At 50.9% G+C, this 23,095-nt stretch overlaps 1 protein-coding gene and 1 pseudogene across 1 annotated transcript in view; one reads left to right on the plus strand and one right to left on the minus strand.

Annotated features, from left to right (window-relative positions):
* Positions 1-338: 338 nt before the first annotated feature.
* The window catches only part of LOC149522252 (uncharacterized), a 55,070-nt gene continuing 32,313 nt past the window's right edge, over positions 339-23,095 (minus strand). The window contains exons 5-6 of the mRNA XM_089771032.1: positions 12,364-12,477; positions 339-12,085 (exon numbers count right to left, since the gene is read on the minus strand). Of these exons, the coding sequence (XP_089627158.1) occupies positions 10,602-12,085; positions 12,364-12,477 (1,598 nt within the window). The 3' untranslated portion in view covers positions 339-10,601. The remainder of the gene's footprint in view (positions 12,086-12,363; positions 12,478-23,095) is intronic.
* LOC149522253 (uncharacterized) lies at positions 2,407-5,261 on the plus strand (annotated as a pseudogene).

The raw sequence follows: 23,095 nt of genomic DNA on the forward strand, positions 1-23,095 counted from the left end.
AAGTGACACGACTTCTAACCAGTACCGTGCAGTACCTGGAGGATTTGCTGTAGGCAGCAAGACAGAGTCTCAGTCACTGCTACATCATTCCAAAAGAATTCTCTATGTGGCCCACCAGACTGTTTCTCACTGTACACAGCAAGAGTAACCAGATTCCAGCACAATTACACATCCCATAGGTGGGGGCTGGTTTGATTGTGAACCTCATGGTTCAACTATGAGACCCTCACATTCTCCCTGAGCTCTGGGAGTCAGGAGTCACCAGCAAGCCAAAGGGATGTTGTAAGCAACAAAGGGATGTTGTATATTTCTTTTTATATCATCTGTAATATCTAATAAATCTTGCATTTATTTGCATTAAGCAATTTGTTTCTTCTTGGTTACCCTCCAAACCTGAGTGCAGAGTCTGGCTGGCCCAGCCTCTGAAGTAAGACGGTTTGGTAATGTGCTTGCTCATGGTTACAAAAGTTGCTGGGCAGCTACGGACTGTGGAGAAGTGGATGTGCCCTTGGCAAGACCTCTGCACAGCTTCAAGCCCTGTTTACCCCTCATGTAAAACTACAGTCCTAAGCAAAGATAAATCGGAAAAAGAAACACAAATGTTTGGGGTAGGAACAGAGAGGGTTTCATACCAGCCAGATCAACATTTCCACCTTGTTGTGTTCCTCAGTAAAATACTCTCAGAGAGGGAAAGCCACTGGTCTGTCTCTGAGGAGGAATGCTACACCATTATATACTCTCTAGAGAAGCTATGACCACGTATTTAGAGATAGCACTTCCATCTGCAGACTGACCATTCTGCTCTGAAGTGTTTCACACAGTTAAAGAGACTAACAGGATACTCCTTCGGTGCAGTTTGGCTCCCCAAGACTTTGTCTTTGACATACAACACATCTCAGGAGCTTCTAACAAAGTGGCTAATGCACGCTCCCATGAAAGTTTTCTGGACTAAGCCAGTTAAAAATCTCCATGTATCTAAGTCATTGTATTCCAGGCATGCAGGGGTGCTTGTTTAGTTCTTTGTGCATTCAGCAGTGAATTTAGTGTGAGCAGGTATATTATGTTTTCGTCTAAAATACCAGAAAAAAAATCACAGCCAGTGTGGACCACGCATCTGGCCCAGTCTGTGATTTGAGAGGTGTGTGATGGATAGGAGGTGTTCTGGTCTTTCCTAAACATCTCCATATTCACTAACTAAAGGGTTCAACTGAGGTAGCTATAAAATGTGGAAAGGAAGCCAGAAAAACCAATAAGAAATTATTGACATTTGAATTGGAAGAGATACCTGCCTGCTATGTTTCTTTGTGTGTGTTTTAAGTCAGAAGCTAAAGGAACAAGATGAATTGAACCAGGCAGAATTACCTTACCTACAAAGAATACAGGGCATGGAAATAGACTGGACCTTGAAGCATAGGTATGAGTAGACCGGAAATATCTATTTAGAGGTAATCAGGTTATTTTCTTTATTTTGTTGTTTGGTTAAACGTCTCTGTGCTAAGTCAATGGTCCCCCTCCCCCAATACTGTAACCTTAAGATGAATCCCAAGGATGAATTTCTCTTTGCTATTAATTTGTTCTTTTCTCAGTTGCATTAAAACACCTAGCAACCAAGTATGCTTTATCAAGTATAGCTTTTTCTTTTGTTAATAAAATGACCTTTTTTCAAGGTGAAGATTTGATTCTTGTGTCCTAGAAGGAAATATGTGTTCTGTGTAAGCTGACCTCTCAGTCTAAAGCATGTAATCAGAGATTCCAGGTATGGTTGTTTTTCAAGATCTCCTGTGGTAGAAGAGTTTGGCGTACCCCTCTAGAAGAAATTCTAAATGCTTCGTCCTGGGTTCAAGAGGAAAAGCAGTTTTCACTTGGTGGTAGCAGCCTGTCTCCAAAGGCCAGAGGATTTGTGACCTTGGGGAACTTTTAAGCAGAAGCCTACAGAGGCAAAGTATGTTTAAGGTCTCTTGCAGGCTCCCACCTTCTGTACTCACAGTGCCAGAGTGGGGATCAGACCTGATACTATCACTAGAGATTTTTAAGAGGAGATTAGACAAACACCCATCAGGGATGGTCTTGGTGGTTCTTTGTCCAGTCATGAGTGCAGGGGACTGAACTCAATGGTCCAGTTCCCTTCAAGTTCTATGATTCTATGGCTATGTGACAGGGAGAGGCAGCCTCGCACTGAACCTGCAGGGCCCAGCCAGGGTTGCCTAGCTGCAGAGGCCCCTCCCCCATAGCCCTACCGAGCATGCCTGTGCTGTAGCTCCACTATACAAGCCTGGGGAAGGACTCAGTCTGGGGAGACAGCCAGAGAAGGACCTGTGAAGGGAGCACCTGCACTGCTGTTGCTGGAGACTCCAGGAGGGGACGTGGAGGCGAGCTGGTGTGACCCAGGGACTGCCTGCCAAGAAGATGCCGGCCCAGAGGTCGCAGCAAGCGGGACAAGTACAGGGGAAGGAACCCCAGGGAACCAGGTAAGAAGTGGCCTAGGGCAGGAGTGGGAGCCCCCTCTCCCACCCAGAGAACCTTGGTGTGTTTTGGCTGGATTGCCCCACTGAGGATGTGACCCGCTATCCAGTTGCTCACAGGGCCCTGGGCTGGGATCTGGTGGAGTAGGGTGGGCCCGGGTCCCCCTACCTGGGGTGCATCCCTGCTACAACCCTGAACTGTGTTATGGACTCAGGCCAGAGGGCCTTGGCCTTGTCTTAAAGGGCTGGATGTGGATGGTGCTTCAGACTCAAGCCAGAGGGCCTTGGACTTAAGAGGGTAGGCGGGAGGGGCCCGCCACAGGCTACATACAGCTTAGAGCAAGGACCATTTATAAAACAACAATTAAGAAAAGGGAAAATGAGAAAGGTTAAAAGAAAACACACAGTACTGCTGTGTGGCCTAAGGACATCACACACACCTACCTGAGATACCTATGGGAAGTTCAGAGACTGCCCCAGGCTTCCCTTCAAGTGCTCAGCTCTGCTGTGGGTCAGACAATTGCTCTGGTGGTGGCCATAGGCCTTCAGATGCTAGGTGGCAGAACCCTTCTTAACAGTGTCAGCCCTCCCCCTCTCTGCATCAGGGTAATGATCTCTCCACGAGTGGCCTGCCAGGCCTCTGGACTGGTGGGATCTCCCAGTGCCAGGCCCTCAGCCCAGGATCCCCCCTTGCTCTGCCCAGCTGCTCACAGCTCCCAGCTTTAAATTGCTCCAACCTCAGCCTCACTCCGCTGCTGCAATGATGCTGCTCTGCCTTCTGGGCTGCTTCTCTCCCTGCTCTGGTGACTGAAGACTGCTCCCCACACAGGTGAGCTCTCTGGGCTGTTTCTGCACCCAGCACTGTCATGCTGCCTGGCTGCTTTCTACCTTTCTCTGGCTCACCTGACTCTGCTCCCCAGCTCAATTCGGTCTCTGCTCTCTCCCTAGCTCGACCCCAATCTGTCTGAACCCACTCTGTCTGAGAAATTTGTGACATAGTGTTGGTACCTTGCTGGTTGCTAGGCTTGGGCTGTGGGTGACCTCCGCTGGCAGTTATTTGTAGCACGGCCCAGCAGGACAGGGGATGAGTCATTATGCAAGGGGCTCCCAACCTGTCTGACCAGTTGCCTCCCGGGGGGTGGGGGAGACAAAGGAAGGAGGGTGAGGTCAGCCCCTGGCTGGGGGGCAGGGCTGGAAGGAGTTTTTAGTTTTCTGCCTGGTATCATGGAGGAAGCAGCCTAAGCAATGGGCTGGGATTTAGGGGCCCAGTCTCCCCCCATCTCAAGGGGGGCTGAGGCATCCTAGGCCTGCCCTGTAACCAGATTACATGTGTGCTGTATCCTTGGAGAAGCAATAAACTCCCTACATTCTCCTGGCCGGCAGAGTCTGTTCGTGCTACTACGGGACTGCAGGAGATGGGAGAACCCCAATGCGCCACTACAGTGGTGTCAGAAATGGGATGCACTGCACAGCGTGGATGCAGCTTCCAGCAGCGAGTAACAAGGCGCAGTAGAAGCAAGAGCTATGGAGGCATGCGTGCTGGAGACAGAGCGAAGTGGTTCCTGGGAATCGTGGGTGCTACAGCACTAGGCTGGTGAGACCACACCAAGGGGACCAGCAGGGAGATGGCCTATGCCTGACTCCTGAAGGTAGAGCTGGGGGGACTGTGCAGAGAGATGGGCCTGCCTATGGGATTGCCCAGCTGGAGGAGAATGACCAACCATGGGGCTGGGATCCTGTCCCAGTGGGGAGCAGCCAGACCCGCCCCCCCACCCCCAGGATCGTCTCAGGCTCTGAGAGGTGGTGGAGCGCTGGAGCCTGCCAGAGAGACCGAACTACCTCCCAGGAAGCCCTGCAAGCCATCGTCTGTCTAGGGCAGGGGCCAGCCCAGAAGAGCTGCAGCGGCTGGAGACCCAGCTGCAGATGAAGGAATTGGAAGTCCAGGACCGTAGAGAGCAGCAACAGCATGAGCTAGCCATGGCAGAGTAGAGAAACAGTAGGGCCCCAGCTGCGCCAAGTGCGGACAGGCCCAGGACAGCCAGATGCTTGGAGAAGCTCGTGGTGGCCCAACTGAAGGATGTGGGTCACATAGACAGGTTCCTCAGCTCCTTTGAGAGGGCCTGTGAACTGCAACAGGTCTCCCCAGCTGACTGGCTGCAGGAGCTTATCCCTGCACTGAAGCAGGAGGCTGCCAGGGTGCTCAGTCAGTCAGAAGACCTACAGCCAGGCGATTACCAATGGGTCAAGGAGGCCCTGCTGCACAAGTTCGGGCTGACCCCCGAGACATACAGAAAGAAGTGCCAGAGGGTGCAGAAGGAGCCACGGGAGACCTATGTGGATCTGGCCTCCCGCCAAACTCAATACTGCCACAAGTGAGTGTCTGGAGTCGGAGCCCAGACCACAGAAGAGCTGATCATGATGGATCAGTTCTGTGAAGCATACACGCCCAGCCTGAGGCTGTGGCTCAAAGACCAAAATCCGGAGAACCCCCAGGAAGCTGGGAGGCTGGTGGACAAATTCACAGAGAGCCGGTCTGGGTGTGAACGGGAGTCCTGGAGAGAAAGGGAATTGCCCAGAAACTGGTTCTCGGCTGAGCGACGGAGAGAGGCACCTCTGAGGCAAGCCCCAGGGACTAGGACCAGTCATCGGTGCCCCAGAAAACTGGCCCGGACAGAGCCAGCCCAAAGGGGCCCACAGAACCTAACTTGCCATCGCTGTGGGCAACAAGGCCACAAGAGGGCTCGGTGCCACAGCGACAAGAACAGGTCCCATGACCTGGGACTTTCCAGGGTTAACTAGCTGGGGCTGGAGGAAGGGCAGGCTGCCCCAGAGGCAGGGGCTGGCAGGCAAACCTCAGCTCAGAGTGGGGGGAAAGTATGCTCAGTGCACCTCCCATGGGAGATCTGACCCTTGGGAGGTGAATTTCTGTGTGTACCAGGTGGGGGCAGGGCAGCCACTGCAGAGCGACAAGGCAATGGGTTTCTAGGACACAGGGGCGGAGGTGACGCTGGCCCGACCTGACATAATGGCCCCGTGGAGAAATCTCTTTGATATTATACTTTGTATTAAGATCTTGTCCTTTAAGATATATCTTTGTGTTCTTACAGAATCTCTGTAACATTTCTCCTATAACTTTGTATTAAAAAAAGTCTTTTGAGCTCTCCCCTTTCCTTGATTGCCCTGTTGAAATGAATGAGGTGTGAATGGAGAATGAAAGGGGAGCACCTCCAACAGCAGTTGCAAGGGTGGAGAAGGTCTGGGAGCCAGATCTAAGACAATACCTGTGTGACGTAGTGGGGGTACCTGGCTGGTTTCTATGCTGCTGGCTCTGGGGTAACCCCCACTGGCTGCCGTGGGTACCACGACCCAGCAAAACAGGATGAGTCACTATGCAAACCAGTATGGCCAGACACCCCCCAAGGAGAGGAACAAAGGAAGGTGGAATGCTGCCCTGGCTGGGGGGCAGGGCTGGAAGAGAGTTAGTGAGTTGCAGGCTGGGAGCATGGAGGAGACAGCCTAGGGAAAGGGGCTGGAGTTTAGGGGCCCAGTCTCCCCCATCTCAAGGGGGCCTGAGGCATCCTAGCCCAGCTCTGTGACCAGATTCCATCTGTGCTGTGCTGTATCCTGGAGAGGCAATAAACTTCCTCTATTCCACCGGCTGGTGCAGTCTGTTTGTGCCATTTCAGGGTGCAGGAGATGGGGGACCCCCAACGCGCCGTCACAATCTGCAAAGTGAGCTCATTAAGAAGACTGCACATACAGACACCTTGGGAGTCAAGCAGCAAGTGCCCACCCTTGGAACAACTCTCTTTGAAGCAATATTAAGAAAGGCCAGTTGATGACTAATTGGCTGCATGAGAGGGATAAAAAGGAGGCATCTTGCAGAGGGACCCCGGGTTTTCCTCTTGTCAACATGGGAGCATCGATCCAGATCGGCAGAAGCCTGGCTCCACCCCCTCCCCCATCTAACGCACCTGGCCAGTGCAGTTAGGGGGAGCTACTTTTGGTAACAACAAGATGGAGTGTGCTTTTGTGTGTGTGATGTGATGTATCATATGCATATGATCCAAGTATTGATTATTCTATGTGTGATCAATAAATGTGGCATGTTGCCTTATCCCTCTGAAAAAGATCCCAAGTACTTCTTTTAAGTACAACAGCCCCAGATCGTATGCTACCCAACACTCAGCTGACCCTGAGGGGCATAGACGGGACCCCATTTAAGGTACCCGTAGCCAGGGTGCATCTGAAGTGGGAGGCGGAAGGTCTCAAGGAAGTGGGGGTGCACCCGCACTTGCCCACGGCGGTGCTGATGGAGAATGACCTAAAGGAGTGGCCCATGAATCTCAGCGGGCTCTAGTCACTGCCTGTAGCCAAAGTCAACGAGGGGCTGGCGACCCTGACCCAGGGGAGGGCTCCCTGCCAGAGACTCAGGGCCCCATCCCAGGGGACACGGGGTCCAGCCAAGCTGGGACCCCGGACCTAGGCAAAGGTGGGGAACAGACCCTGATCCCTGCCCCAGCGGCTGAATTCCAGGCTGAGGTGCAGGCAGACCCCTCCTTGCAGAGGCTGAGGTTCCAGGCAGGCCTCCGTGCAGCTCAGTTCCCTGGGGGGAGGTGGCCAGGAGAGATTCCTGGGGGAGCAGGGATTCCTGTTCCAGGAATGGCTTCCCCCTACGAAGGTGAGGGCATGGGGGGGGTCCAGCGGCAGCTGGTAGTCCCCCAAAACTATTGCCGCAAGCTGCTGTATTTGGCCCACGACATCCCCTTTGCAGGCTGCCGGGGGATCCAGCACACACAGCTGAGGCTGCTCCAACACTTCTACTGGCCGGGGCTATTTACGGCCATGCAGAGATATTGCCAGTCCTGCAACTCCTGCCAGAGGGGTGGGAAGGCCCAAGATGGGAAGAAAACTGCTTGGGGGGGCCCTTCCCCATATAGAGGAGCCCCTGGGCTTCCTGTGAGTTATGGGAAGGGAAGACCTCCCTGGATGGAGCGTTGGGGGTGGAAGATGCCCTGGCTTTCCAGGAAAGGCTCGCTGAGCTCATGGCCCCATCCTGAGACACCCTGGCCAGAAATCCAGGCCAGTGGAAAGGTGGATGCAACCAAAGAGGACAGGCCTGTGCCAGTCCCCCTGGAACAGTGCAGCAAGTGGACAGAGGGAAGCAGATTCATGTGGGGCCTCACCGCGGCTGGCCCAAGTCAAGGGGGGCACCCATGTCCCCAGGGCGGGTTCCCACGCAGAGGACCCGAACTTTCCTAGGTCACAAGCAGAGTGACTCTTCTTGGCTCACTCTGAGAGGGGAGAACTATGACATAGTGTTGGTATTTTGCTGGTTGCTAGGCTTGGGCTGAGGGTGACCTTCGCTGGCGGCTCTTTGTAGCACAGCCCAGTAGGACAGGGGATGAGTCATTATGCAAGGGGCTCCCAACCTGTCCAACCAGTTGCCTCCCAGGGGGGAGAGACAAAGGAAGGAGGGCGAGGTCAGCCCCTGGCTGGGGCGAAGGACTGGAAGGAATTTTTAGCTTTCTGTCTGGTATAATGGAGAAAGAAGCCTAAGCAATGGGCTGGGATTTAGGGGCCCAGTCTCCCCCCATCTCAAGGGGGGCTGAGGCATCCTAGGCCTGCCCTATAACCAGATTACATATGTGCTGTATCCTTGGAGAAGCAATAAACTCCTTATATTCTACTGGCTGGCGGAGTCTGTGCCACTACAGGGGTGCAGGAGGCGGGGGAACCCCAACGTGCCACCACAGCAGCTCAAACTGATGACATGACCCTCCTCCTGACTCCTTTATTAGCTGACCCATTTGTCCATCAAGCACCCCTGTAGCCTTGGCCTCCTCTCATTTGCCACTGGGACTGTCATCAGTTTAAAGGATCTGATTCCCATCAAACTCTCCCATACCTATTGGTGCTAAGGGCTATTTAACCCATCCCTCTCATGAGTAATTTTAATGAGGGCCAGCAGTTCCTTGACACACAATACAATAGCAACACCACTGGCTGTGGCAGCTGTTACAGAGTAGAGCCCCATTGGCCATGCTGAATTAGGATGGGCCCCAATCAGATGATCAAATATCCAGATCGTGGGTTCCCAAACTAGGGGTGTACCCCCATGGGGGGGACATGAAGAAATTCCATGAGGGGCACGAGGCATCCCAGGCCCCCCTCCGCCATTAAGTTTTGCTGCCCCGTCAGTTCTTTTTTTTTCTAACTCAGCAAGTTTTGCTCCCATTTTTTGGGGGTGGGGGGATGAGAGGGTTTTTCAAAAATCAAAAAGGAGGACATGATGCTGAAAAGTTTGGGAACCACTGATCCAGATAATCAGGAGACTGGGAGGTTGCAGAGCCATCTAGTGGCCACAAGAAGAGTTGCCTGCTTCTGGCCCTGCGTGCGCTGGTTGGGGGGTTCACATGGGATGCTGCACAATGGAAGGGGGAAACAACAGAGCTCTACTACACACACACACACACACACACACACACAGTATCTGTACTGACTCCACATGATAGGACACCTCCTATTATTCACTGCTGCTAGCAACACTCTTACATGTCTCCTCACAGCTCCCTCCATAATGGGGCAGGCAGGAAAAGATCATTACATCCAACTGACAAAGGGAGACACAAAGGCTGAGAAAGGCAAAGGGCCTTGTCTGACGTCACACAGCCTGTCAGGTACAACACTAGGAATAGGACCCAGAAACTCTGATTTTGAAACTCACCATCACTCTTGACTTTTGCACCCTGACTGATAAGAATAAGGTGACCTCCAATGAGATTCAGACCCACATCCCTGCCTAGGGATTGCTCAGTCAGTAGGTTAGAAGAACTACAACAAGGGGGTCAGCAACTGTTCCAAAGGGGTGTACAAAGATTTAACCCTCCTGTCCAGGGCCATGCCACTCTCTGGGAAAGGGGGAGGGGCTCTCTCCACCACACAAGCTGTGGGCCACATGGGTCAATACACACCTTTCCATGGACTACCAGTTGCTCATGGACACTCATGGTTAATTATATAATTACACCTGAGACATTTTGCTATTGCTGCAGCTGGGGAGTTCAGTTTAATTTACATTATAAAACAGATTAAGCATTTTGAGTTTCTCATGTTACTTTGTCAAACTTCATTTCAAATAAAAAAGAATATTACAACTAACACAAAAAACTTCAATGTTTTCTTTAAGGAAAGAGTGAAGAACCACTTATGGGCTGGGGGTCACTGACCCACAGAAAAATCAGTTGGAGACCACACAAGTGAGAAGCAAAAAAACTCCTCAAACCCCCCCAAAAAAACCTCACTGATACGGCCCCAACTGAGGCGCCTCACTCCTCTGGTGCCCCAGCCTCATAGGGTGAGGGAAAAGGAAGGGGAGACTGAGCTTCAGGGCTTACTATAGACCAGATTTACTTTTCTGGGATTATGGAGTTAGTGGATTTTACAGACATCCTTAGGCTCTGGGATAAGGACAAAAATGAGGGATACAGTGTGAGACGAGACTGCCAGCAAATACAATAGGGAAGGGGTGCATGATCTGGGAGGGAGCTGTGGTGTAGAAGCAGGCTAAGAATAGAGCATCTTCAAGGTGGAGGAAGCAGGAACAAGGGAGGGTGTCAGAGCAAGCTGGGGCTCCTGAGTGTTGGGGAGGAGGGAAGTGAGAGGAAAGGGGTGGGGGGTCTGGGGATGAGGGGAAATATTACCTGGCTTTATATCCCCTTACAGCAACTTCTGATGCAACACTGTCCCGTCTGCTGTGGAGGACACCACAGGATGGAAACAACACTACCACAGCCATTCAGCTGTGGGTCAGCCCTGGAGACCAGAGGCATCGCTGCAGCAGCCACATGGCCCGGGGCCAGAGGTGCCATTGCCACAGCAATGCACCCAGAGCCAGCCCCAGAAGCACACTGCTATGGCCACATGGCCCCAGAGACAGAAGATTCCATGGTTGTGGCCCTGAGTTGGCCTTGAAAGTCAGAGGTGCAGGGGCAGTGGTGCCTCCAGCCTCCAAGGCTGGCCCCAGGTTGTGCAGTGGAGCCTCAGCCCCATTGCTGCCTTCTCTCCAGAGGCTGCACAGCAGGAAGAGAGACGGGGCTGAGCTCATTCCCTAGCAGCACATGCCCATTGCGGGCAGGGTCAAAGCCCTAAGTGGGCTGGATTCTGCCCACTGAGAGGCTTTTGCTCACCTCCAATATAGGGTTTCTCCCCTATGTGGGTTTTCCTATGTGCAACAAGGCTTGAACTCACACTGAAGTTTTTCCCGCAATCAGAGCAGCTGAAGGGTTTATCCCCTGTGTGGGTTCTCCTATGTGCAACAAGCACCGAACTTTTACTGAAGCTTTTCCCGCAGTCAGAGCAGCTGAAGGGTTTCTCTCCTGTGTGGGTTCTCCTATGTGCAACAAGGCTTGAACTGTCACTGAATCTTTTCCTGCAATCAGAGCAGCTAAAGGGTTTCTCTCCTGTGTGGATTCTCCAATGCCTAACAAGCTGTGACCTCCGAATGAAGCTTTTTCCACAGTCAGAGCAGCTAAAGGGTTTTTCCCCTGTGTGGGTTCTCCCATGTGCAACAAGTTTGGAACTCTCACTGAAGCTTTTCCCACATTCAGAGCAGCTGAAGGGTTTTTCCCCTGTGTGGGTTCTCCTATGTGCAACAAGGCTTGAACTCTCACAGAAGCTTTTCCCGCAGTCAGAGCAGCTGAAGGGTTTCTCTCCTGTGTGCATTCTCCTATGGCTAACAAGGTACGACCTCCGACTAAACCTTTTCCCACAATCAGAGCAGCTGAAGGGTTTCTCTCCTGTGTGGGTTCTCCTATGTCTAACAAGCTGTGACCTGTGACTGAAGCATTTCCCACAGTCAGAACAGCTGAAGGGTTTCTCTCCTGTGTGGGTTCTCCCATGTGCAACAAGTTTGGAACTATCACTGAAGCTTTTCCCGCAGTCAGAGCAGCTGAAGGGTTTCTCTCCTGTGTGGATTCTCCTATGTGCAACAAGGCTTGAACTTTCACTGAAGCTTTTCTCGCAGTCAGAGCAGCTGAAGGGTTTCTCTCCTGTATGCGTTCTCCTATGCCTAACAAGCTGTGACCTCCGACTGAAGCTTTTCCCACAGTCAAAGCAGCTGAAGGGTTTCTCTCCTGTGTGGGTTCTCCTATGGTAAACAAGGTGTGACCTCTCACTGAAGCATTTCCCACAGTCAGAGCAGCTGAAAGGTTTCTCTCCTGTGTGGGTTCTCCTATGGCTAACAAGGTATGAGCTCCGACTGAAGCTTTTCCCACAGTCAGAGCAGCTGAAGGGTTTCTCTCCTGTGTGGGCTCTTCTGTGTTTAATAAGAGTTGCACAGTCATTGCAAGCGCAGGGTGACTGTTGATGGGGGATTTTCTGTTGAACAGTTTCTGTGTTTGTTTTCAACCTCCTGCTTCTGTGACTGAATTTACCCTTTCCCCCTCCTGGAGGGTGTCCCTGATGCCTTTGTGGGCTACACTGTCTCTTACAGGTCTCTCCTTGCTTAGGACTCTGAGAAACATGTTCTTGAGATATTCCCAACATCATCCCACATGGAGCCATTTGCTCTGGTCCTTCATTCTGAAGACTTTTGGCATGGTTCTCACTCAGCCTCCCATCACCTGTTGAAAAAGAGACTGAAATCATTCATTTTGCTAAACTGAAAGAAAACTATAAAGAGAAATAGAAAAGGGGGACCATGCCCCAAGAATGGCTGGAAAGACTGAATAATCATTAGCTGAGTTCATCCTCCTTCCCCAAAACCCTTTTGCCCACCCAGTGCCCTCTGACTGGTGTTCAAGATAGGCTGAAGAGTCAGTCACACTTGATGAAAATGCACAACTGAAATCTGCTATGACGACACTCAAATTAGTTTGAGTCAGTTTAGCTGATTGCTCACCTGTCTGGGTGTGTCTGATGATCTCTCCTCTCAAAAAGCCCTGGAGATCTGGGGTCTGCTGCTCCTCCCCCTGCTCCACCCAGGAGACCACACGAGCTTTGGAGACAGGAAATCCTGTTTGGGGAGCAATTAAAAGAGTTGATCTTGTTCATTAACGTCTGTTGCATTACTGCTTCCGAGTCAGGATCTGAGTCGCCCTCCCAGAGAGGCACCTTCCCCACCTTGCAGAGATTGGGCTGTGGCTGGTACAAGATCTCAGGACACACTCACTTCCAGTAAAGGTGCATCCTCTCTGCCTCTGGAATGGCCCAACTGATTCCCCAAGGGAGCTGAGTGCTCTGCTGCACTCTCTAAAGTACAATTTAGTCTCCCTCATGGCCCATTTCCATCCCCACCTCCCGCCCCAGGACAGGACAGGAACACACTGCTCAGAAGGGGAGCTCTAGTGAAGGCTTGAAGGTCTGACACCGAGGCCCTCAGGCAGGGCTCAGACTGGAGCTGCCACATGGCAGGTCACTAGGACTTGGAGAGAAAGGACTCAGCAGAGCTCTAGCTCCCCAAGGTCTCTGTCTACAAAGCTCCTGGCTGGGGGGCTTGGCTCACCCTGCTCTTTGGCTCAGATGCTCTACTTGGGCCAGAAGGAGGCAGGTGAAGTTGTCTGAGTAGCAAAATGAACCCTTTGGCTGGTTGCTTCAGGCACTGCCTAAGCTCCATACTCCTGATGCTGACTATCTGTGCATGCGTGGACTCTGCCAGCTGCCCACAACAGCTGTCGTTTCTGCAGTCAGCTAGGGCAGTGCCGGGCTGTTCCAGTGGCTTGTCACAGTGTCCCTGCAGCTTAGCTCCCCAGCAGCATGTAACCTATGGTGGGGTGAGGGAAGGCAGTGGACTCACCCAGTATGTAGGGACTGAGGCATGGAAGGCCAGTGAGAAGTTTATGGGGGAGGCAAAGATCAATGGAGTCGAATGTAGGGGCTGGCAAGACACAGGCTCAGAGATCACAATAGTTAAGGGACACCTGGTAAGATTGGAGGACATGGTGCCTGGGAAAAGTGTAACGAAAATGGCTTTGTCTGAGTATTCTATGAGCCTGCCCATGGCTAAAGTCCATCTCGAGTGGGGGGACTTTAGAAAGCACGTGTTGGTGGCTGCCCGGGACTTGATCCCGGCTGAGGTCTTGGTGGGGAATAACATAGTGGATGTGCCTCACCACGCTAATATAGTAACCGGATCACAGAAGGAATATGGGCCTAAGACCGGTAGCTGTGTGCCTGTGAGTAAGAGTTCTGAGGGCCTGTCTGATGCCTCAGAGGAGAGGCTGGAATCAGAAGCAGGGCAGGGGGACCCCAGGAGGCAGGGCAATGCTGCTCTGGAGCAGGTTATGGGGGATGGCTCATTGGCTGGGGACGCTTGTGAGTCTGAATCTACACAAGCTGGAAGTGAGTTGTGGGAAGAAGCACCATGTGAGCAGCCAGTGTGTGCAAGCTCGCAATTTGGCTGGTAAAAGTAGCAGTGGGACAGTGAAGGAAGCTGTCTCGGTCACTAGCTGTGTGCCTGAGAATAGCCAGGAGTGTTGGGACAAAAGAGGGAATGTCTCTGATTATCTGTCTGTGGGTGGCAGCAGCATGCCTGTGGGGGAAGAGTTTCCTCCCAGTCCACTGTTTGAGGAAGGTGCTCCTCAGCCTGTGTTGGCAGAAAGCAGGGCTGCGGTCCCAGAGTTAGATCTGGACACAGCCAGGGCCCAGAAAGGCCCTAAGTTTGTGTCTGCTGGGGAAAAGGATGCTGTTACTTGGGTAGATCCAGGCAGTGTTTTGCCAGGGCCCCAGAGATCAGACACTTGTGGCACTGACATTGTGCCTGATTCTGGTGTGTTGCTGGAGGATAGGGGAGTGACTCTGTGGGACCAGGGTGACCCGTTAGCTGGGGCACAAGGAGAGAATGAGGGCATGTTAACTTTGGTGCCTAATGACAGTATGAAAGCTTGCAGCCATCTGGGAAGTTGCAAAAGGAAGGAATACATCTCCGACCCGATAACTTGTGAATCTGTCTGTGTGCTTGAAGGGAGATTGGTTAGGAATCCGCCAGATGGGCCAGAGATGACTCACAAAGTAAAGGAATTGCAGGAGGAGTTGGTTGTGGCTCAGCAGAGCGATGCTGCTGCAGAGCCAGAGAATGATGAACAGTTGCTTAAGGAAGCTCATAGGGAAGAGATTCCTTGCAGTGCTTTTAGCAAGCAGTTTGCTGTGACTGAGGGAGGCGACAAAGCCTTGCTTGGAAAAGGCAGTCAAGAGAAAGCTCTGCGTGTATGAAGCAGCAGCTTGTTGTGTGAGGCACTTGTTTCAGAGCCTGACAGAATTGTTCTGGTAACCATGACTCCACTGACTTGGATTTAGAGAAGCCCAGTGTGGATGGTTTTGGAGAGATCTCAGAGGGACTGAGAACTGCTTCAAATGAGGCAGGGACAGCCAGGGAATTGAAGCAGTCTGATGTCCAAGTGACTGTATGTAACCAGCTTGCTGGGAAGTCTGCGTGTTTGGAACAGGATTATTCCCAGGTGGATGAGGAGAGTGGAAAGTGTGTGTCTCAGATTCATGGGGAGAAAGACTGGGTAGCCAAGTATGCAGAGCAGAACAGCTGTGTGGTTACTCATTCTAGGATGCAGGAGATGGAAGTTAAGCTCCCATCTCTGGACACTGTGGACACTCGGAATCGATCAGGGAATTTGATATCTAGTTCCATGTGGAAACAGAGGTTGGAGGTGGAAGGAGGAGACTTGTGAGTCTACAGCTTATTGTTGTTACCTCACTGAGTGGGGGGAGAGAGAGAATTCCATGGTCATTGTGGTCCCAGAAGACACACCCAGCCAGCCCTTTGTCTTTATTAGGTCAGAGGCTTCAGGTTTTGAAGCCACCCATGGGGGAAGGGTAGAACTAGCTTTGGCAAAAAAGACTTGCAGTTTAAACCTGAAGGCCCAGAACTGCAATGGTGTGGAGCCAAAGATGTGGCGTAAAAGAATGTACTGTCACTGTACACTGGATATGGATTTGCTCCTATTAATGTCAACTCTTGTAACCAATGTACTATTGTTGCAGAGAATTGTAAAGATGTATGATGTGCATGATCGTATGAAAATACCTTGTAACTTCTCAAGAAATGTACCAGATGACAAAATGTATGTTAAGGACCTTGGGATGTTGATATTTCATGGTTAATGCTTGTAACTGGTCTTGGAACTTCTTGCAGGACAAAGAAGGGTCTGGTCAGAAGCTGCTGTGTGAAAAGGGAAACTGAGGCACACCACCATTTTGTTTCTGTGGCTAAATGCAAAGATACCTACACTATGAGGGGTGAGAATACCTACCTGAACAGAATGTTAATTGGTGTTCAGAGAGTTGCCACAGCTGGCCTGGATAAATTCACCATTTTCTTTAGCTTTAGGCAAGGTCACCTGACACACTTGGGGATTATGCTGCAAAAGCAGATCCAATGGGCTATGTTTTTTACCAAGTTTTACTTTGGGATTATCAGACAGTGCAAGGACATGGTTGTCTCTATAACAGAACTTGCAGTGCTGAAGCCTGTTTTAAGCGAACTTGGTTTTCATACACTTGTCCACCTCTGTACTGTGGTTTCTAACATTGGATTAGAATGGGTAATGGCACAGAGCCAAAACATGGGGAGGCCTGTGATGCCCTCAGTGATGTTACTAGCATCACCTCCTGCATCAATTTTGAGTTGGGGGTGTCACGTTACTGGATTTTAAGGGGAGCAGCTAGATCACTGCTGCACCCACGGGGGGGATGTCGGCCCCAAAAGTGTTACAAGGGGGCCATGTGAGGTGTCAAATAGAACCTTACTTTGTTCTGATTCCATGTATGCTATTAATGTAATTGCATAATGTCTGCGTATAAAGTTATAAGCATGTACTCTGTGTGGATACTGAATGTTTCTCTGTATGTGGTTGAGCAATGGGCAAAGCTCAGCCTATGGATATCCTAATGATCAAGTCGCTATGGAACAATTTCCCTCTATAGGCCAAGGACACACCTCAAGAATGGTGACTGATACCTAAGGGATACCAGCAGGGAACACAGGGATAGGCCACGGGCCAGGTGACCTGCTGTCATGATTATGAGGGTTAGCCAGCAGCCTGGGGATTAAGGAGTTAACTACATCTAGCCAGGTGGAGTGACCAGTAGGAATGTAGGTGGCACTTTCAAACTGGGACAAAGGAATTTGTTTTTTTTTCCTCTTCTTTTGACTCTCTGGGAGTGTTCTCTGCAGCTACAGAGAGGGACAAGCATGTCTCTCTCTCTCCAAGACACCATTCTTCATTTTCTGTAAGTAGGGTAAAGTTTAGGTAGTTTCGTTAGGCTTTATTGTTTTAAGGGTTGGGTATGGGATCTGAGATCTGGCACTGTTTAAAAGATGTTTTGGCTTTTCTTTGTAACTAAAGGTATGTCTACACTACAAAGTTCCTTTCATAGGCGCTACACAGGCAAACCGCTAGTTCAAACTTAATTCGAACTAGCGGAGTGCTTAATTTGAACTAGGTAAACCTCATTCTACGAGGACTAACGCCTAGTTCGAATTAAGTAGTTCGAATTAAGGGCTGTGTAGCCACTTAATTCGAACTAGTGGGAGGCTAGCCCTTCCCAGCTTGCCCTGGTGGCCACTCTGGGCACAACCAGGGAAACTCATCTACCCCCCTCCCAGCCCCGGAGCCCTTAAAGGGGCACTGTCTGGCTACAGTGCCTGTGCCAGGTGCAAGCTTGCCAGCACCCAGCCAGCAGACCCTGCACCTGGCATGGCATGAGCCAGCCACCTGCTACCACCCAGCCCTCCGCCTCTTCCAGGGACCAGGCTGGCAGCTCCCAGGAGGCTGCCCGGGGCCGCAAGAGGCGGGCGCCCGCCTGGTCTAGTGCGGAGATCGTGGACCTCATCCACGACCTCCGCACTAGGCACAGGAAAGTGGCTGTCTAGGGCAGGATAGCTGCCAGCCTGGCCACCAAAAGCCACATGCAAACCCAGGAGCAGGTTTGCAAGAAAATCAAGGTGGTCCAGTGAGACCCCCCAACCCTGAGCCCTGAGCTTAGAACATAAGAATGGCCGTACTGGGTCAGACCAAAGGTCCATCTAGCCCAGTAGCCTGTCTGCCGATAGCGGCCAACACTAGGTACCCTGGAGGGGATGGACCGAAGACAATGACCATGCCATTTGTCTTGTGCCATCCATCTCCAGACTTCCACAAACAGAGGCCAGGCACACCATTCCTACCCCTTGGCTAATAGCACTCCATGGACCCAACCTCCATGAATTTATCTAACTTCTCTTTAAACTCTGTTATAGTTCTAGCCTTCACAGCCTCCTCCGGCAAGAAGTTTCATGGGCTGACTATTTGCTTTGTGAAGAACTACGTTCTGTTATTAGTTTGAAGCCTGCTACCCATTCATTTCATTTGGTGTCCTCTAGTCCTTCTATTATGGGAACTAATGAAGAACTTTTCTTTATGCACCCTCTCCACGCCACTCATGATCACATCCCCCCTCAGTCTCTTCTTTTCTAAGCTAAAAAGTCCAGTCTTTTTAGCCTCTCTTCGTATGGGACCTGTTCCAAACCCCTAATCATTTTAGTTTCCCTTTTCTGATCCCTTTCCAAGGCTAAAACATCTCTTTTGAGGTCTGGAGACCACATCCAGTACTGAAGATATGGCGTACCATAGTTTTATACTTCCTCTCCTCCTTCTTCCCCTGGCTTCCCCCTTCCAGCTCCCTCCTCCCAGGTTTCCCCCTCCCCTCTCCCACCTCCTTTTCTCAGTCTTCCCAGAGGTTAATCCCCTCCCCCGTTTTGTTAAATAAAGAGAGTTTCTATTTTTGAACACACGTGTCCTTTATTTTTTATATCAGGAAGGGGCGCTAGGGAGGGGTAAGTGGAAGGAGGTGAGGGACGAATGGGGCATGAGCCCCTGATGGGGAGGACTGGGGTGGGGTGGCTCTGCGGGCTCCTCAGGGTGGAAGCTCTCCTGCAGCCCCCTGATTGACCCCCCCGGATGGCAGCCTGCGGCAAGTGCAGCCGGGCTGATGGCTGAGTGCTGTGATGTGCTGTGGGCGGGCACTCAGGGCACTCCAAGTCAGGACTGCTTTGCTGTCCCTCATCGAGGTAGACAAGCAAGCGGGGAAACCTGAGAACTGTCTATCCAGGATGGGGGTCAGGTCCCTTTAAGTACAGCCCCCGGCTAGCCTGAGACAGCAGCTCCACACTCTAAGTCCTAACCTGATGCCCTGCCGGCACTGCTTCTGGCCATCCTTAACTTCGGTTCAGGGTCCACTCAGTGTGGACATGCTAGTTCGAATTAGCAAAACGCTAATTCGAACTAGTTTTTAGGTCTAGATACACTAGTTGGAATTAGCTTAGTTCGAATTAACTAATTCGAATTAAGTTAGTTCGAATTAGTGCTGTAGTGTAGACATACCCTAAGTTCTAGGCCCATGGAGTTTCTCCATGAGTATATTTTGTTACCTTCCTATCTAGTCATTATGCTTGCAACAGGAATATTGTTGTAATAATAAAAGTTCGTTCTTTTCTTTTTATTAACCTGGCATTGGTTAATTGTGTACCCTGATTTTTATTTTAGGGGTGAGATTTTCCAAATGATCTTTCCCCTGATTTCTTTATCAACATTTGGGTGGTGGCAGCGGAAGTTTTATTCTCAAGATCTAGGTTTTTAAGATTTTGGGGGAAGTTTTATACCAAAGCCTGGTAGATATGGCTTTGGGGTATACTTGCTGGCCCCCACTTCTGCATTTATCATGCCAGAGTGGGGAAGGAGCCATGACACCTGCTGCAGCCAAGAAAAGACGAGGAAGGAGGTATATAGAGGCCATGTGGCATCCTCCATTTTGTGCTCAACTCAGCCCTTGATTCCAGAGGCAGCAGTGCAGGGATCAAGGAGCTAGAAAGAACTGTGGACAGAGGATGTTCACCAAGGACTTTTAAGCCAGCAGTTAAAACATCTCTGCTGCAAAGTCTGCATCAAGAACTGGGAGATTCAATGCATGATACTTTAACAACCTTACTCTCATGCTTTTCTTTTTGTAATAATACACCTTTAGATTGTAGATTTTAAAGAATTGGCTCAGCGTGATTTGTGGGTAAGATCCAGAGAGTAAATTGACCTGGGATCTGTGGCTGCTTTCTTGGAACCAGACAGAACTTGTTCGGAGTAGGTAAAATTGGGGTCTAAAACCCCTCACCTGTGTATTAGGTCTGGGGCCATCTGGGACACAGATATTGCTGGGGTGTCGGAAGGGTTTTGCTTGTGAGGCTTCTGGCTGGCCAGCCAGGCAGCTGAAGCACTCTGTGGGACTGGTTGGTGGCCTATTTGGGAAAGTCTCCAGTCTGGGGGCAGTAAAGAGCCCCAAATTTGAGCAATTCACCCTAAGCAGACATCCTCAGCAGTGCCCAGGCCCAGTCCAGTCTGTCACACCATTACACTTGGCCCAGCTACCCAGGCACAAAGCTGTTTCCCCACTGCACCAAATTTCGGATAAACCTTCTCTTTTGAGCCATCCCTTCTTCCTCCTGAAATGAGGTTTAAAGGATGGTGAAAGAACATGTCTGCTTTTTCGGTCATGTTCCTTAGATGCTTAGCTTTGCTGCAGTCTAGACATTGCTAAGTGTAAGCTTTTGCTGGCTTCATTTGAAAAGGGGTTAAAAAGGGAACCTTTTTTGGGTTGGGGACCAGAGCAGGCTCCCCAATATCGGGAGTTCCCTTAACTTCAGGGGCCAGATCCAGGTAAGCCGGGGCCATGTCCAGCCCTCCAGGCCAAAGGCTCCCTGCTCCTGTTTTACACTGAGAGCCAGTCAGCTTTAAGCAGGCAGAGAAACCAAACAGGCATTATATAGACCTGAAAGCCAGGCATGGGCAAAATACAGCCCACGGGCTGGATCTGGCCCACCAAGCCACCAAATCTGGCTTGCAGACACAGCAGCAAGTCTGAGGCAGGCTCTCCAGCTTCCCCCACAGCTCTGTGGGGTGTGCCCAAAAGCGGCTTCAGAGCTCCATTTCTGTTTTGACACTGGAGAGGAGGGGGGAAGTTTTAGGAGCCGCCACACCCTGAGCACATCACATTGGTCAGATTCTGGCAGAAACCAGCCAATGCAAGCAGCTTGTTGAAGTAACAGACAGCCAAGAAGAATCACACCCTTTCTCCAAAGCTCAGGTTTTCAGGAAGCACATGGCCAGGCAAGCTGCTGGGAAACATTTTAAGTTCTGCAGGGAGGCAGGCTAGTTTGGCAGCTGGCAAGTAAGTTTCTTGGCCACAGCCTGTATCTGGCCCCAGCCCTTTCCTGCCCCAACTCTCTGCCCTCCCCAGTCAACATACCCAAACTCTGTTCCCCTTCTTACATCCACACCCCCTCCCAGATCTGGCCCCCTAATCTCTTGCCCTAATCACAATCCCCTCCTATCCTAGGTCACATCCCAAACCCCTGCACTCCAGTCCCCTGCCCTAGGTCACAACCGCTTGCCTCATCCCAACTCCTTCCCAAACTCTAGTCCCCCTCGTGCACCCCAGTCCCTTACCCCAAGCTCCCTTCTGCACCCAACCTCCATCCCAGACTCCACATCTCTATTAATATCATGGAAGAGTGTGGCCCTCGACCACTTTCCAAAATCTTGGGAGTGCCCTCCCCATCAAAAATTATTGTCCACCCCTGCCCTAAAGCCAGGCCCGGCAGCTAAAACATTTCCCCATGTCCTGCCCTGCTCACAGGTGAGTGCCCCTCACCCAGCAGGGAAGCACCGCCTGGGCCAGCCTCTGAGCATGTTACTTTCAGTGCATACCCCCCTGCCCTGCCAGTCACTCCCTGCCCCTGCTCAGGTCCCACCCATCCTCCACTGCCACTGGCCTCTGGAAGGCAGCAGCCCCCGCAGCAGTCACTGCGCATGTGCCATGTGCTCTGAGGGAGCCCTTTGTGCTGTTACTCACTGTGTTCCTGCTCCTGGGAAATGAGGGGTAGAGGGAGGGGCAGGAGGAATTGGAGGAGCTGAGTTGAGGGGCACCTGCGTGTGGGAGGGTCACCACGTGCGGGGGCGGGGCAGGTAGACCTGTGTGGTGGGGCCTCACCCAGATTTTCCATCAGTGAGCCAAGTGAGTTGTGTGTGGGTGTGCGCACCACTATTGTGCACCACTGCAAGGGTGAGCAGTCCTCTCCCCCCCCCCGGTGCCCAGCATGCACCTGGGGTCGGGATGTTGGTCACATGCCAGGACGCAGGGCCGTGACAAGGGGTGGGGCCAGAAACACTCATTTCCCTTATTTGCTGCGGCAAGAATTGTCCGGGCCCTTCGCGTAGCCATGCCCCCACAGCAGCTTGTCTCACTTTTCACTGGAACAAATGTTTCCCGCCCTGCATGTCAGACCAAGCCCTGCTGCCCGTTTCACTCCTGCCTGCTCAGGACATGTCAGGCGAGACGTGCTGCGGGGTGGGCAGGAGCAGAGGCAAGGCAGTATTGTTACCAGCCCGAGAGTGCAGAGACAGACTTTGGAGTACGAAGTGAAGAGTCTCAGACTCACGTTATCCCCATTGCACCCGTCTCGGTGCTGGGATATTTTATTACATTTTTGGGTTTTGGTAGCATTTTGGCTGCTTGATAGACCTTTTCAACAGGTTTTTGGACCAGGCTATCAGCAAAAAAAAGTGATTATGCTTCTCTTGGACCTGTTCTACTGTGAGTATTTGCAAAAACAAACACCCTCCCACCCCAACCAATATTAAAAAGAAAATAGTGAGTGAAATTTCTTTGTTGGAAGAGTTGCAGAGAGCGGTTAGATTTTTACCTATTATTATCAGAAATGCAAAGATTTTTTGAGCCCGGTGAGGTGAAGAAATCTTGGAGGAGTGCCAAAATGCCTGAAAATCTGAGTCATCTTGAGTGTTGATTGACACATTTAATGACAGTAAAATAAAACAAAACCCATATTTCTTTAAAAATAAGATGTTTTATAGACTCTTCTCTTCCATCTGCTCTACGGCTTCCCCTTTAAAACTTTGCCTACGGTGTTTAAAGGGGCAGCTGCCATGGAGCTTGGGGAAGTGCTCTCCCCAGCTGATCTCGGGTTCTGGGGAAATGCCCCCTTCAAATTCCTACTTTATAGACACTTCTCTTCCATCTGCTCATACACCAATATGTTAGAGCATGTCCAACTGGATCATTATGTCTCCTTGCATCTCTTGGGAAATTATTTAAAACTAGACAACTTGGAACTGTTACCAAACTATTAATCTGAGTGCATATGGGCTCCACCTAAACCATAGTGGATCCAGACTGCTGGCACTCAACATTAAAAAGGTTGCAGAGCAGTTTTTAAACTAAGAGATGGGGAAAAGCTGATTGGTGCAGAGGAGCACGTGGCTTGAACAGAGATATCTCTTAGAGGAGAGTCTATTGACAGAGATTCTCTAGGTTTTAGTCAGGAGGAGAGGATGGAAGAGGATAAAGTATGGGCCAGATCAGACGAAAAACACTGACATAAAAAAGAATCTGACACATCAGAAAAGGGCAGACAAATAAACAATGACAAGTTTTTAAAGTGCCTGTACACAAATGCTAGAAGTCTAAAAAATAAGATGGGTGAACTAGAATGCCTTGTATTAAAGGAGGATACTGTTATAATAGGCATCACAGAAATGTGGTGGAGCGAGGACAATCAATGGGACACAATCATTCCA

This window comes from Pelodiscus sinensis, chromosome 19 (assembly GCF_052426305.1).
Source record: "Pelodiscus sinensis isolate ZL-2025 chromosome 19, ASM5242630v1, whole genome shotgun sequence".
In the NCBI taxonomy this organism is placed as follows: Eukaryota; Metazoa; Chordata; order Testudines; family Trionychidae; genus Pelodiscus; species Pelodiscus sinensis.